This window comes from Mytilus edulis, chromosome 9 (assembly GCF_963676685.1).
Source record: "Mytilus edulis chromosome 9, xbMytEdul2.2, whole genome shotgun sequence".
In the NCBI taxonomy this organism is placed as follows: Eukaryota; Metazoa; Mollusca; class Bivalvia; order Mytilida; family Mytilidae; genus Mytilus; species Mytilus edulis.
This window is the reverse complement of record NC_092352.1, coordinates 54,525,926-54,540,759: the sequence shown is the minus strand read 5'-3', so window position 1 is coordinate 54,540,759 and position 14,834 is coordinate 54,525,926. Positions and strand designations below refer to the sequence as shown.

At 31.4% G+C, this 14,834-nt stretch overlaps 1 protein-coding gene across 4 annotated transcripts in view; it reads left to right on the top strand.

Annotated features, from left to right (window-relative positions):
• LOC139489777 (TBC1 domain family member 16-like) overlaps positions 1-14,834 on the top strand; it is a 46,723-nt gene that overhangs the window by 18,138 nt on the left and 13,751 nt on the right. For 3 of the 4 annotated variants that reach the window (XM_071276595.1, XM_071276597.1, XM_071276596.1), the window contains 3 exons: positions 2,162-2,400; positions 3,623-4,985; positions 5,503-5,669. In XM_071276595.1, coding sequence (XP_071132696.1) covers positions 2,197-2,400; positions 3,623-4,985; positions 5,503-5,669 — 1,734 coding nt within the window. In that variant the 5' untranslated portion in view covers positions 2,162-2,196. Of the gene's footprint in view, positions 1-1,127; positions 1,217-2,161; positions 2,401-3,622; positions 4,986-5,502; positions 5,670-14,834 lie in introns of those variants that run through there. The other variant, XM_071276598.1, reaches the window with a different exon arrangement.

Here is a 14,834-nt window from a genome sequence, read left to right as displayed (position 1 = left end):
TCTTTTTCAAATAAACCCAGTTTTCTGTAGAAACAAAAATCCCACACACAGTGTTAACGTTTCTGAATGCTAAAAAGGGGTAGAGATTTCAAGTAGCTCATTATATAATAATTTTTTGTAAGCATTATTCTCTTTTCATTCATCATATGTTACTTTCATTTATCAGCATCTATCTAATGTCTGGTATTTTCAAAAGAGGTTATTTTATTTTACCTATTGAAGGTGGGTGGTTTTCTCAGGGCAATCAGCTTCCTCCAACATTAAAAACTTCCGCCATGGAATAGCCCAAATGTGGCGCTTAAAAGTGGCGTTAAAACACCAACAACTAATCAATCAAAAGAGGTTACAACTTTCTAATGACAACATAAAGAACCTGAATATTTATGTTTAAAGAATTTAATTTCAGGCTTTAATTGTAAGATCACTGTTCAAGTAGAGATAACTCTTGTTCAGGGGCAATTAATAAATTCATAAATAATGGAGAAAGGAGTACTGTGGATTCATTATTATACCAATTTTCGTGGGCACAGTCAAACCACGAAATTAGATATTCAACGAATGATAATTTTTCTATAGGTTTGTATGCAGACTTCAGCAAAACCACGAAATTAAATATCCACGAATATGCAAGTTTTTCTTAATCCATGTTAATTGGTACCAACGAAAATAAATGAATCCACAGTATATAAATGAACATGTAAATGCATGTTAATTTAAAATCAGTTTTTACTTGCTTGAACATACTGTTAATAGATATAGAGTAAAGTAAATGAACGGTAAAATTGAATTTAACTTTTCAAATCGTGTCACCAGGAAATTATATTCTAAGGCAAAAAGTCGGTAGAATATGTGATTTATATTGATATTACCTGGAGCATAGGAGATTTCTATCAATGATAAATCAATCAGCTTTGTAAAAAAAGTAATCGATACAATAAAAATAAACTTATTTTGTAAGAAAACCTATAACATCGTGTGTAAGAAGCTTTGGGACTTGATGCTGCAGATACACATATTGTTTGTATACCTGTTTATGATATTAAAGAAAACGGATTTGTCAACTCTGAATATGGAATACATGTAGTAACATTTTAATACCTTAGTTAAATTGACTGTCAAATGTTTAGTAAGGGCATATATTCAGATGACCTTGAGAACTTTATTTGTCAGAAGATTTTGTTATGATATTCTGGATGTTAAATTCATATATAAATGGGTATAGTAATTGATTTCCATATAATCCTATTTATCATTATTACATTGTTAAAAGTACAACATGTACTATACATTTAAATCTAAACCCAGCTTTGTATCTGATTTTATTGGTCTTCAAGAGTACATTGCTAAATTTATGCTCTATTATTTGACAGACTGTCAGCTAATTGGTCTTTGTCTAATTTATACTTATTATGTCAGATTGGCCTGATATGGCTACATTTTTGTACTAATTTTATATGAAGCATTGAAAAACTACTGTAAACCAACTTATTTTCGCAGATACTTTATTTCTTTTAAATTGTCCCTATATACCTGTTTCAGGGCGTTTTAATTTTTGCGGTTTTCAAATTTACTTGATGATGTATTATCTGAAAAGATCCAAGTTTTACACATTCATGGCGATTTATATTTCCGCTATTTTCTCCTCGCGAAAAGTTGGGAAAATAAATCCTCGCAAAAACTAGTTGGTTTACAGTACATTTGTTTAATTGTATTAGGAGCTGATGTGTATGAGGTTTTAGACTTTATCTGGATTGATGTATTAGGAGCTGATGTGTATGAGGTTTTAGCCTGTATCTGGATTGATGGATTTTCAATGTTTAATGCCACTCATGCCTTGATAGTAGAGCCATTTTTTATTGGAAGTAGAAGCCAATGTGAACATCTACAGGAAAGCCTCAGTCTTGAAATACTGAGAGACACATTGAAGGGGATGAGAAGTGATGTTAAAAGATGAAATGACTATAAACTCACCTTTTTAGCATACATGATTAGATATACTAGATCACTAAAACAGAGACTTTAGAATTCTATATGGTACTCGCAATGTTGGCGAGTTCCGTTGTTGAATATGCACATAGACCAATGTGAGCGACACAGGCTCCTTAGAGCCTCTTTTTGGGATTTATTTTCATTAAATCATTTTTATTTTATTATTTTTCAGAATCAGCATGAACAGATAGCACAGTGACAAGTTTCATGGATCCAGTCATGGCATTCAGTACCATATTTAAGAAAGCTACCAACTTGTTAGGTATAGGAGGTAGTGATTTAAAGCCTCCTCCTCTTGATGGAGAGATTATTTATTGTAAGAATAATGTATGTGTTCACCCACCAGCACCACTGACCATGGACTCGGAACATCATCCTGGCTACCTGAATATAAGATCTCAAATGGACAAGGTAATGTGTATTGTTTATGCATGTATTACTACTCGTTTTAAATTGAGAATGAAGATGGGGAATGTGTCAAAGAGAGAACAACCCGACCAAAGGGCAGAAAACAGCTGGAGTCCACTAATAGGTTTTCAACACAATGAGAAAATCTTGCAGCTAGAGGAGTGCTACAGCTAGCTTTTTATGCCCCACCTACCATAGTAGAGAGGCATTATTTATTCTTGTCTGTGCATCCTTCTGTTCATTAGTTCGTTCGTCTGTACGTCCGTCTGTCTGTCCGTCTGTCTGTCTGTCCCGTTTCAGGTTAAAGTTTTTGGTCAAGGTAATTTTTTATGAAGTTGAAGTCCAATCAACTTGAAACTTAGTACACATGTTCCTTATGATATGATCTTTCTAATTTTAATACCAAATTAGAGATAGATCCCCCCCCCATTTTCACAGTCCATTGAACATAGAAAATGATAGTGCAGAGTGGGCATCCATGTACTAGGGACACATTCTTGTTTGATATTAGATCACAGATAGACTTGATATATGACTTCATTGTTTATCCAAAGTCTACAGAAAATATGTCCTTTGTTGAACATTTCAATTGGAGGTTATATGGCCTTGTAAATGTATTGCATTTTAAAAGATCTACATAGAAAAGTTTGAGTAGGGTAAATTTTGCTATAAAATGTCTATCTTGAAAAAATAAAAATCAGACACACATGAAAATTTCCTGTTATATATTGTACTTGTTCAAGTTGTTGTGTTTGTGCATGCATGCATATGGTAAATATGAATGGGGTCATGTTAACAAGATATTAAACCAACAATTAATGTGATTAAAAATGAATGAGGTATAGTTCAACCAAACCAGCAAATACCTAATTGTATCACTTTGATATATATGTTATCAAACTCAGCAATAGAACAGAAGATTACATACTGAATAACACATCTTATCGCTATTTGTCAGTCATTTCTGTTGTATTACTTCAATATTTGGAAGTTTTGCAAAATCATGGATTAAATCTCTTAGATATTTTTGAAGATTTTTTTTTATAAAAGAATCAACTGTTTTAAAGTTTGCAGGCATTGATGCAGTCAGAATTAAGAATGAAATCCACCACATATATAAATCAATTTGACTTTGTTTAGATAGTACTAGTCTTTAATTAATAACTTTGTACTCAATATTTTTTCATTTCTCTTCAATTCATCATTATCTTTTATTATTTTACAGTCGAGAGGACCAACGCTTATTTTAACCTGGATCCCTAATTCAAGTTTGAAGAAAAACCCAAGGAGTATAGAAAACAGTCCAAATAAAACAGACGATACTATATTAAAGCCAAGCCCACGCAGACAACCACGACCTGAATTTAGCAAGGTCACCACACCGTCACCAGTCAGTTCTCCCAGAGGATCATCTGTTAACAGTGATGTGTATGAGTATTATTTGGACAGGGGACCAGTAAGGTCGAAGAAAAAACACAGTCTAGATAATTCTAGTGTTAATTCAGAAGTTTCTGTTGGATCTCGAGATGAATTTGCCAGTGGAGAAAGCTGGTCTCAATTTGATGAAAGTGGGAGAAAGTGTAGTTTGAGTAGTAAATCACAAACCGATTCAGGACTAGGACCTGATCATGAAGAAATTGTTCAAAATAATGAGAAAAATTTCAGAGGTGAATATGTTAGAATGAATAAAATAGGGGTGAATGTGAACAATTTACAAACCAGTAAGGGAAACAACTGCAGTTCTGTTAAAAAAACAGAAGCAGAGGAGTTGTCTTCTCCTGATACAAGTGATAGTTTGACGGCTGAAGAGCAGTTGGCAGCCATGTTAAATAGAAATAAACTTCGTGCAAAAGTGAAAGAAAACAAGATACGACATAAATCAGTCAGTATTGAGATGGAAGGAGACAATATTGTGATTGTGACGGAAGAATTAGAAAAAGATCCAATAGTAGATCATGACAAATATAGTGAGGAACATAATATCAACAAGAATGAGAGTAAGTTTGAAACGAATAGTAGTTCTAGTATGTCACAATCAACAGACGGGGAAGGTATTAGTCTGAGTTCAGATTCAACACATCCAAGCCCTTCAGGTGCTCATTACAATCAAATGTTAAACGAACTCAAAGAAAATGTTCATAAAAATGTGACAGAAAACGGTCATTGTGATCATCTGACCGAATCTAGTGACTTAAAATCAAATGATACAAATTATATCAATGAAAAAATACCTCATGAAAGATCAAAAGTTCCAACAGACTTGAATTATAGAAGGAAAAGTGATGAAGATGCAATAGAAACTTCTGGAACTACTCCCGATATTTCCGTGACAAGATATAGGACAATGTCAGAATCAACGTCTTCAACTACTACTTCAGGACCAGACTCAAAACCACCAAGTTTAAGTTCATCACCGGAGAACTATCCATCATTAGATCCCAACTTCATTGAATCTCCGTCAAGTTGTGATTCTTCGTTATACTCACATAATTTATCATTCCCAAATAATTCAGTAACATACTCTCGGAGCAAGGGTCTACGTAAAAATGGCAAGGATCAAGTCTGTGGTGTCTTTTCTGTAGATCTGGGTAAGTAATTTTAAACATCGGCCTTATTTTGAGTAAAACGGAGGATTTGGTTGACTGCATGTTAATGGGTTGAAAACTTAATATAATTTGTTTTCTTGATGGAAGAAACTGGAGAACCTATGTTTAACTGATTTTCATTCACTTTGCAAAAAGCAACTTATTATTTTTGCATGATTGGCCAAATAAATTGTTTGTTTCTCCTCATCCATGCAGGGGAAATGAAATCATCTTGTTCAAAGTGTTTTTGCCCTTTTAAAAAAAAAACAAATTTATGGGGTTGGTTTATGTGTGTCGACCAAGTTCTTATGAAATTCTTTACCTAATTAGCTCCACCAATTAGTGCAAATGTACACCTTTACAAGTGAAATATGATGAATAAATGAATTATGCCATACATACTAGATTTTCAGGTCAGATACTATTATTTTACAGTGACCCAGAATGCACGAAAGGACAAGTAGTGATAGCTAGTCGAGAGAGTCAGTATAAAATCTTACATTTCCATTACTATTTTCAGGTCAGATGAGATCATTACGACTGTTTTACAGTGACCCAGAATGCACTAAAGGACAAGTAGTGATAGCCAGTCGTGAGAGTCAGTATAAGATCTTACATTTCCATACAGGGGGACTAGATAAACTGGCTGAAATATTCAAAGATTGGAATCTGTTTGCTCAAGATCAAGTATGTATAAATTATTTACTACAACAGGTCTATTCAGTTATAAAGAACTGTTACTTCACATTGTTCTTAAAAAGTGAGGGGGGGGGTGTAGTAGCAAAACCCAAGAAGAAGATTAGCCATGCCTCATGTTACAGTGTCTGTTCTTCTCATAGTGGTTGTCTTTAGTTATATCATAGCATGTTATATCCTTTAAAGAATATATCTTGATGGAATGCCATTGGTATTCCCAAATAAATTCTAATCATAACTTGGTATAGAATTTTGTTTTTTTTAGCTTGACATATTTTGTAGTCTGTAATCATGGTAATCACTCTGTATGTTGAATGTTACTTCTATAACACTTTTTTATATTTTATTTGTGAAATTGTGTAGATGTCTAAATTCCATATGTCCAATTACAACTTTATTCAGGCAATGTATTTATTACCTTTTATATCATGTAGAATTGCTTCTACCTTAAACTTTTACCAACTAGAATAAAGGTTAACAGGAAAGTTTGCCTGCCTATTGCTTTGTTTCATTATAACATAAAACTATACTTAAAAAAAGTTTAAACTGGTTTTTCATTTTTTAGAATTGTAATATTTTAATTTTTGAATTCATATTGTGGGTTCACCAAGTCTAAATAATAGACCACCACATGTTTATACCATGATTCAAACTGGAATTTCCCATTTTGAAGACACTGAATGAAGAATTTGTCTACAGACATATGTGTAATTGGACCTATTCCTTTCAAAACCACTTCAATTATATGTCTGTTGTCATGATTGTAAGTCAATTACGAACATGCTTAGAAAAAATTATTTTTGAAAATAATTGGAAGAAAAATTGTTCAAAATTACATCACAAGCTGATATGTAAGAAATTATAAAGATAATTTGACTTTCGGTAGAAATTACAAAATACTCCCCATAGTGGGAATAATTGGCTTGTCGGAGAAGAATTTGAAAGTAAACAAAACTGACTGTTTGATTCTTTAATAAAACATAGACAGTATATAATGATGATTGATCTCTTGTTATAGCAGTGGTTACCGATGTAGAGGATAGAACATCATTTGATCAATAAACTGTAATTTCTTAATTCTGTTTTCTACTGATTATCAGTATGGTGTAGTACACAAAGTATTATAGAATCCTTAAACATTTGAAACTTTTACCAGTACTGGTATTTTGACCAAGCATTTTTTAGACATGATAAAAATATATAGGGTATGCAACAGCAGCAACTCAACAACTAGAAAAGACAATCTGATGATAAGTTAAGGTGGTATCCAACACTTTCACTAAAATTAATTTGGCTCGTTTAGTTTTCATTAAATTTTGTCAATTTATTTACTTTGACCCTTTAACAAAAATATAAAAATTTTAAAAATTTTGAACCAACCATTCTGTCAGAAAAATTACACTGGTTAAATAGCAGTTTGACAAACACCAATTTTGATCATTGAGAAGCTTGATATTCCTTTTACAACACAATGTAATTAAAACGTTTAGCTGACTTTACAGAGTTATCTCCCTGTAGTGTTAGGTACCACCTTAACATAGTACTGTTATCAAGAATAAACAAATGCACATAAAATCTCAAATGCCTATATAGAAAAGAAAGTTTATAATTTTAGCAGAGATATGCCTTCTTCTTAAAATTCTCCAATGAACATTAAGAACCAACTGAAGGGAGACACCAACTGGTTTCTGATTTGGAACTGACACTTTGGTTTTGTTGGAATAACCATTTTATGACATTTATATACAATAGAAAAAAGAAGATGTGGTATAATCGTAAATAAAACAACTCTCCACAAGAGACCAAATAACACAGAAGTTAAATAACAACTATAGGGTCATCGTACAGCCTTCAACAATGAGCTAAGCCTATACCCTATAGTCAACTATAAATGACAAATGTAAAATTCAAACAGGAAAGAAAACATTTTTTATAAAAACATTTCATTGCATTTAAGATGGCCACATCAAACTAAACTCAGATACAGCTTATTCAGTAATCTACTAGAGAACTTCATATTAATCAGCTATAAAAAATCTCTCATACAACAAATTCTGTCATGATTTATAGTTTGCTTGTTCAAGTGATAATATAGTTACTGATACATTTTGTAGTTATAAATGATAGAGTTTCACTTAATCAATAGACTTTAATTTCTTATTACAGTTTCCTACATCGCTATAATTAATCTAGTCGATATATTTTGAAGTATTGCTTACTTTGAAAAACTTAAGTCTGAATGTAAATTTTTCAACATTTATAAAAGTTTTGAAATTTAATGTATTATTTGTCAAGTCTATAAAAAGCTTAGGGAAGGTGGGAACATTACCATGTGGCAGGTAGGTGTCATAAATTAGAATCTTAACCCTTCTGAAAGATTTGTTGAAAAATGGGCACTACATTTATTTGCATTCATTGTGTACCAATAAAACACTATTTATCTTCCATGACCAAGTATTGCATGGAAAAAATGAAAATAACACTTCATAAATTGTTCAGTGTGAATGTAGTGCTTTTCTCTGAATTTACCTTCATTACAAATGCTCAAAGTCTAATATTTGAAAGTATAAGATTTGATTCTGAGCAAATTTTTATGACTTCAACCCCTGGTCTGCACATAAAACGTAAACAAATGTCAGAAATAAGCCAATTGTAACGAGAGATTTTCTGGTTATTGACATTTGGAGTATGATATCACAACACATAATTCAACCAATCAAAATACTGGATTTTGTGTTTCAAGCACCAAGTCAAGTTTTATGACAGTGGGCCTAGGACTTGCTTTTTTTTAACTTATTAAAATCTGTTATGAAAGCAAAAGCTTATACATATTTTGGCTTTGCCTTATATATAGAGAAATGTTTCAATTTCTTTTCCTTTCAGTGAAAACTTTCCAATTGGGAACCATTTATTAGAAATGTTTATGATTGAATTGATTATAAGTTTTTGAGCATGTTTTAATAATATATAAGTAATTCTTTAGTTACAATTGCACAGCAGTCTATTTTTTGTAATCTAAAACGATCAACAAATTTCCCAATAGAAATATTATTCTGTTTGCTCATAATCTCCACATGCATGTTAACAATTAAATTACTATGTTTTTGTTGTTGATACCAGAATGCATCTCTCTCTCTTGTAGAATATCAATAACGAGAACGAAAAAAGTAATTTTATGAGGACGCAGCAGAATGGTTATTGCTAATTGTTAACCAATCTCAAATTAATATCTACCACTTCACAAGCATTTCATTTATACGTTTAATGGCTGTCAATACTAAAGATTGGTTAATATTTACAAAAAATCAATTTCTCTGCAATAGAATCGGCACATTATAAATGATATGAAAACATCGTAAATTTTTATAAATTTCATTATGTTGATTACCTTCATTTCCTGTTTAACAAATGACATTAATAGCAGTGTTGCGGAAATTCTGTTTCATTAACGCTTTGATGAATTATTCATGCTCAAATGTATTTTGGTGCCATCGAAATATTACAAAAAGATGGAAGATAGAACATCAATTTCTATTTTGCTGTAATATATATAGCGGTAAATATTAGAGCCTTACTGCATCAATATTGATAATGGATGTGTTTAGTAGATTATTAGCAAACACAACTTATTAAGGACTATTTCAACCAATATCTGATATTTCTCTATAATGCATTATAAAGCTTTTTTGTCACAATGTATATGATATATAAATCACTACATTCACAGATAATTTGAATCTACACTGTAAATAAGGCCAACATTATTCATACTGTCTTTTGTTTATGTTGTACACAAAATACAGTACTGAATCTACTGATATGTGACACTATGATCCATGGCATAATTTATCTCGACTTGGTGTCATTTTCAATATTAAAATGTGTCATATTTGTTGTTGTTGTCTTGTCAGTGCATTGAAGTGGCTGTAGCAAAAGGTTTAGCAAACTTTAAAACCAGGAAAAACCCAACATTTTCTTTGGACAATGATTATAGGAAATCAGAAATATAACAGTTGCCTTCCATTTGTTCCGTTGATTGATAAAGTCTAACATTTGATTTTGGTAGTTTTTATGGACTTTAAATTTACTGTAGAGTTCAGGTTTTTTTTTTTAATTTTTTGTGCTGTTTCAGAAGATAAATGTGAGTGGTGACTGAACAACTGTTAAAATTTTTGAATAAGTCAGTTTAATAGGTACAATTGAGTTGTATTTTGTATTTCCTTGGTATCTCCAATTTCCATAGAATTACATACAAGTCAGACATAAGTTTATTTATTTTACCCCTGTGCATTAATGCATGGTAGGGAACAAAGAAATACCCTTTGTCTGTCTAACTGTCCATCTAGTCTTGTAAGTACGTTCATGTGTGGAAAATTCTTGACAGATTTATAAAAGGTATATATCATAGATTTATATAAGCAATGTCTCAGACAAGTTTGAAAATCATTTTGTCTTTTGTGAAAAGTTTTCCCTGTGGCAGTCATACCTCATCTTCCTTTTTTACATTTGTTTTGAATTTTACAGCACAAAAGAGTGAGTATTTGTATTATCCCCTACTAAAAGAATAAGGGTTTGAAGGGAGATTACTCTATGTTTACCTTTTATTTGGTTGTTGAATTTTTATAATTTTTGGTTTTGTTAAAACATGCAGTCTTAATTAGTTTAAAAATGTTAATTCAAAATCATGAAATTCTTTAATTGTCTTCAATTTCAAATGTGACTATGACTGTTTTGTTAGTTTTTGGTCACATAGAAAATCTCCAAAGAAAATTTTGACATTATCTGTATGTAATTTTAAAATTAAGACTGCATACAAGTTTGTTTGGTGTCCATTTTTACCCTCTGTTGTGTTTCATGTTGGTTACACTTTTGTTTAAAGGCTATTTTATTGTTAGTCTTGAAGTGGAATAGTTTTGAAATAAGTAGTATTTGTATACATGTAGCTGTTTTGTCAGCAGCTAATATTTTCACATTTTATATCCCTAATTATAAAAGGGTTTCGTAAATAGAATCCAACTTGTCCGTCCGTCCAATCAAATTGTGCCATTCAAAAGATTCTTAAATATTTATTAATATTAACTGTCTTAAATTGTAAAAGTTCAGCCCTTACAATTTTATATCAATTTAATCAATTTAAAAAAAAAAAAAAAGGTAAAAAGTTTCAAATGAAATTTCTCTGAAATATCGTTTTCTTATATTCACTAGATGCTTTGTGTCCAAAATCAGTTATTATATTGAAAATGCATGAAAAAACCCTGATCAAAGTTATAGAGATTTCCAAATATTTTCCCCTAAATTGAATTCATGCAATTACATTTTTACCTCCCTCAGGAGATGAGCAGCATATCAAAGTATGACTAAACTCACAGTAATAGCTGCTGACTTGTAACAATCATATATAGGATCATAGGGTTTTATGGTTTATTGAGATATAACTGTCATTTTATGGTTTGGTTTCCATATATCATCAGCTTAACTAATTAGCCATCAGGTTCACACAATAATCCATTGTATATGATATATAACATTAGATTTTGTAAAGCAATGTAATATATAAAAACATGAAACATTCTCAAATAAGTATTTAGCCAAATGATATGTAAGAGCATAAAACTATCAAATACTAAAAGATTCTAGCGAAATGGTACTCATTTTTATGCCCCCACCTACGAAAGTAGAGGGGAATTATGTTTTCTGGTCTGTGGGTCCGTTCGTTCGTTTGTCTGTCTGTTTGTTTGTCTGTCCATCCGTTCAGGTTAAATTTTTTAGTCAAGGTAGTTTTTGATGAAGTTGAAGTCCAATCAACTTGAAACTTAGTACATGTTCTAGCTATATGATATGATCTTTCTAATTTTACTGCCAAATTAGAGTTTAACCCAAATTTCACGGTCCACTGAACATAGAAAATGATAGTGCGAGTGGGGCATCCGTGTACTTTGGACACATTCTTGTTATATAATTCAATACAACCTATATCTACATATATGTATGCTTATACCCATGAAGGCAGGTAGTCTGGGCACTCCAGCTTCTTCCACAACTGACTGCCACAAAATAGCACAATATTGTTTAAGGTGGTACCTAACACTACAGGGAGATAACTCTGTAATATCAGCTAAACGTTTTAATTACGTTGCGTTGTGAAGGCAATATAAAGCTTCTCAATGATCAAAATTAGTGTTTGTCAAACTGCTATATAACCAGTGTAATTTTTCTGACAAAACGCTTGGTTCAATTTTTTTCAATTTTTTATATTTTTGTTAAAGGGTCAAGTAAATACTTTGTAAAAATTTTATGAAAATTAAACAAGCCAAATTAATTTTAGTGAAAGTGTTGGGTACCACCTTAAAGTGGCATTAAAAGCAAATCAACTTATCAATCAATCAATACAATAGGATGAAATACACAGTATATACATATTTGTTAATAAAGACATAAAAGAAGTTTAAATTTTGTTATTTGCGGAACTGAAAATAATTCGATTATTTGAATGACGCTTCTTTTTATACACTTTTGACACTAGTTTTCCCTCAGAAATTTATCGGTAAGGGTTGATAATAACAACTGACAATCAAAACTTCTTAGTTAATTGCTTATCTTTTCAAAGAAAAATGTTTTGCTGCTGTTTCCAATTTGTCAGTGTATAAACGATAGTGGAAGCTCCTTTGTTAATTACATGACTACAAGTAAATTTGCTTGTCACTTTCAATTTGTCAAGTGTTTTGGTTTTATAGAAGACGGTTGTTAGAAAGAAATTACTCAGAAAATTGTATGAAACGATTGCTTCATTAGGACCAATTGTTAGGTAATTACGAATTTCTTTAGTTTGAAATGAGTAAATCACATGAACTTTCCACTTATCTTAGAAAATTATTTAACCGTAATTGATCTGTTGTTTTGTTCTGTTGCTTTGACATTTTTTCTGGAACTTACTTACAATATTTGAGAAAAAGTCATTAAAAAACTCATTGTGTATGGGGTCATGGGCAGTAATAACACAAACGATGGATTCAGTATATGTCAGTCATAAGACAGTTTTAATAGAACTTTCTCCCATGTGTCATTAAATGTTATTGGATATCTTGTATTGTCTCTTTTCCTTGACATAAGGTCAAGATGCTCAAAGACTTTCTTCCATACTTGATAGATATTTGAATCTACGATTTTGCACAATATCTTAGTGCTAACTAGATTCATGCATTTGACATAATTCCTTTAGGGTGCAATCAACAGTTTTTATACGACCGCAAATTTTGAAAAAATTTTCGTCGTATATTGCTATCACGTTGGCGTCTGCGTCGTCGTCGTCGTCGTCGTCGTCGTCGTCGTCGTCGTCGTCGTCGTCGTCGTCCGGCGTCCGAATACTTTTAGTTTTCGCACTCTAACTTTAGTAAAAGTGAATGGAAATCTATGAAATTTTAACACAAGGTTTATGACCACAAAAGGAAGGTTGGTATTGATTTTGGGAGTTTTGATCCCAACATTTTAGGAATTAGGGGCCAAAAAGGGCCCAAATAAGCATTTTCTTGGTTTTCGCACTATAACTTTAGTTTAAGTTAATAGAAATCTATGAAATTTTGACACAAGGTTTATGACCACAAAAGAACGGTTGGGATTGATTTTGGGAGTTTTGGTCTCAACAGTTTAGGAATTAGGGGCCAAAAAAGGGCCCAAATAAGCATTATTCTTGGTTTTCGCACAATAACATTAGTTTAAGTAAATAGAAATCAATGAAATTTAAACACAATGTTAATGACTACAAAAGGAAGGTTGGTATTGATTTTGGGAGTTTAGGTCCCAACAGTTTAGGAATTAGGGGCCAAAAAGGGACCCAAATAAGCATTTTTCTTGGTTTTCGCACCATAACGTTAGTATAAGTAAATAGAAATCTATGAAATTTAAACACAAGGTTTATGACCATAAAAGAAAGGTTGGGTTTGATTTTGGGAGTTTTGGTCCCAACATATTAAGGGGCCCAAAGGGTCCAAAATTAAACTTTTGTTTGATTTCATCAAAATTGAATAATTGGGGTTCTTTGATATGCTGAATTTAACTGTCATGACTGTGTATGTAGATTCTTAACTTTTGGTCCCGTTTTCAAATTGGTCTACATTAAGGTCCAAAGGGTCCAAAATTAAACTTAGTTTGATTTTGACAAAAAATGAATCAGTTAGGTTCTTTGATATGCTGAATCTAAAAATGTACTTAGATTCTTGATTATTGGCCCAGTTTTCAAGTTGGTCCAAATCGGGGTCCAAAATTAAACTTTGTTTGATTTCATCAAAAATTGAATAAATGGGGTTCTTTGATATTCCAAATCTAACTGTGTATGTAGATTCTTCATTTTTGGTCCTGTTTTCAAATTGGTCTACACTAAAGTCCAAAGGGTCCAAAATTAAACTTAGTCTGATTTTAACAAAAATTGAAATCTTGAAGTTCTTTGATATGCTGAATCCAAAAATGTACTTAGATTTTTTATTATGGGCCCAGTTTTCAAGTTGGTCCAAATCAGGATCTAAAATTATTATATTAAGTATTGTGTAATAGCAAGTCTTTTCAATTGCACAGTATTGCGCAATGGCAAGAAATATCTAATTGCACAATATTGTGAAATATCAAATTTTTTTTTAATTAGAGTTATCTTTCTTTGTCCAGAATAGTAAGCAAGAAATATCTAATTGCAAAATATTGTGCAATAGCAAGATTTTTTTTTAATTGGAGTTATCTTTCTTTGTCCAGAATCAACTTAAATCTTTGTTATATACAATATACAATGTATATTCACTTTTTACTACCAACTGATAAATTAAAATAATCTTTACCATTCAGTGATAACAAGCAGTTTTTTTACATCTTAATATTTTATGATGTATTTAAATGAGTAGTTATTGTTGCAAACTCCATTAGAAATTTTAATTGAGATTAGTTTTGGAATAAGGGAAAGGGGGATGTGATTAAAAAAATTGGGTTCAATTTTTCTCATTTGAAATTTCATAAATAAAAAAGAAAATTTCTTCAAACATTTTTTTGAGAGGATTAATATTCAACAGCATAGTGAATTGCTCTAAGAGAAACAAAAAATTTTAAGTTCATTAGAACACATTCATTCTGTGTCAGAAACCTATGCTGTGTCAACTATTTAATCACAATCCAAAT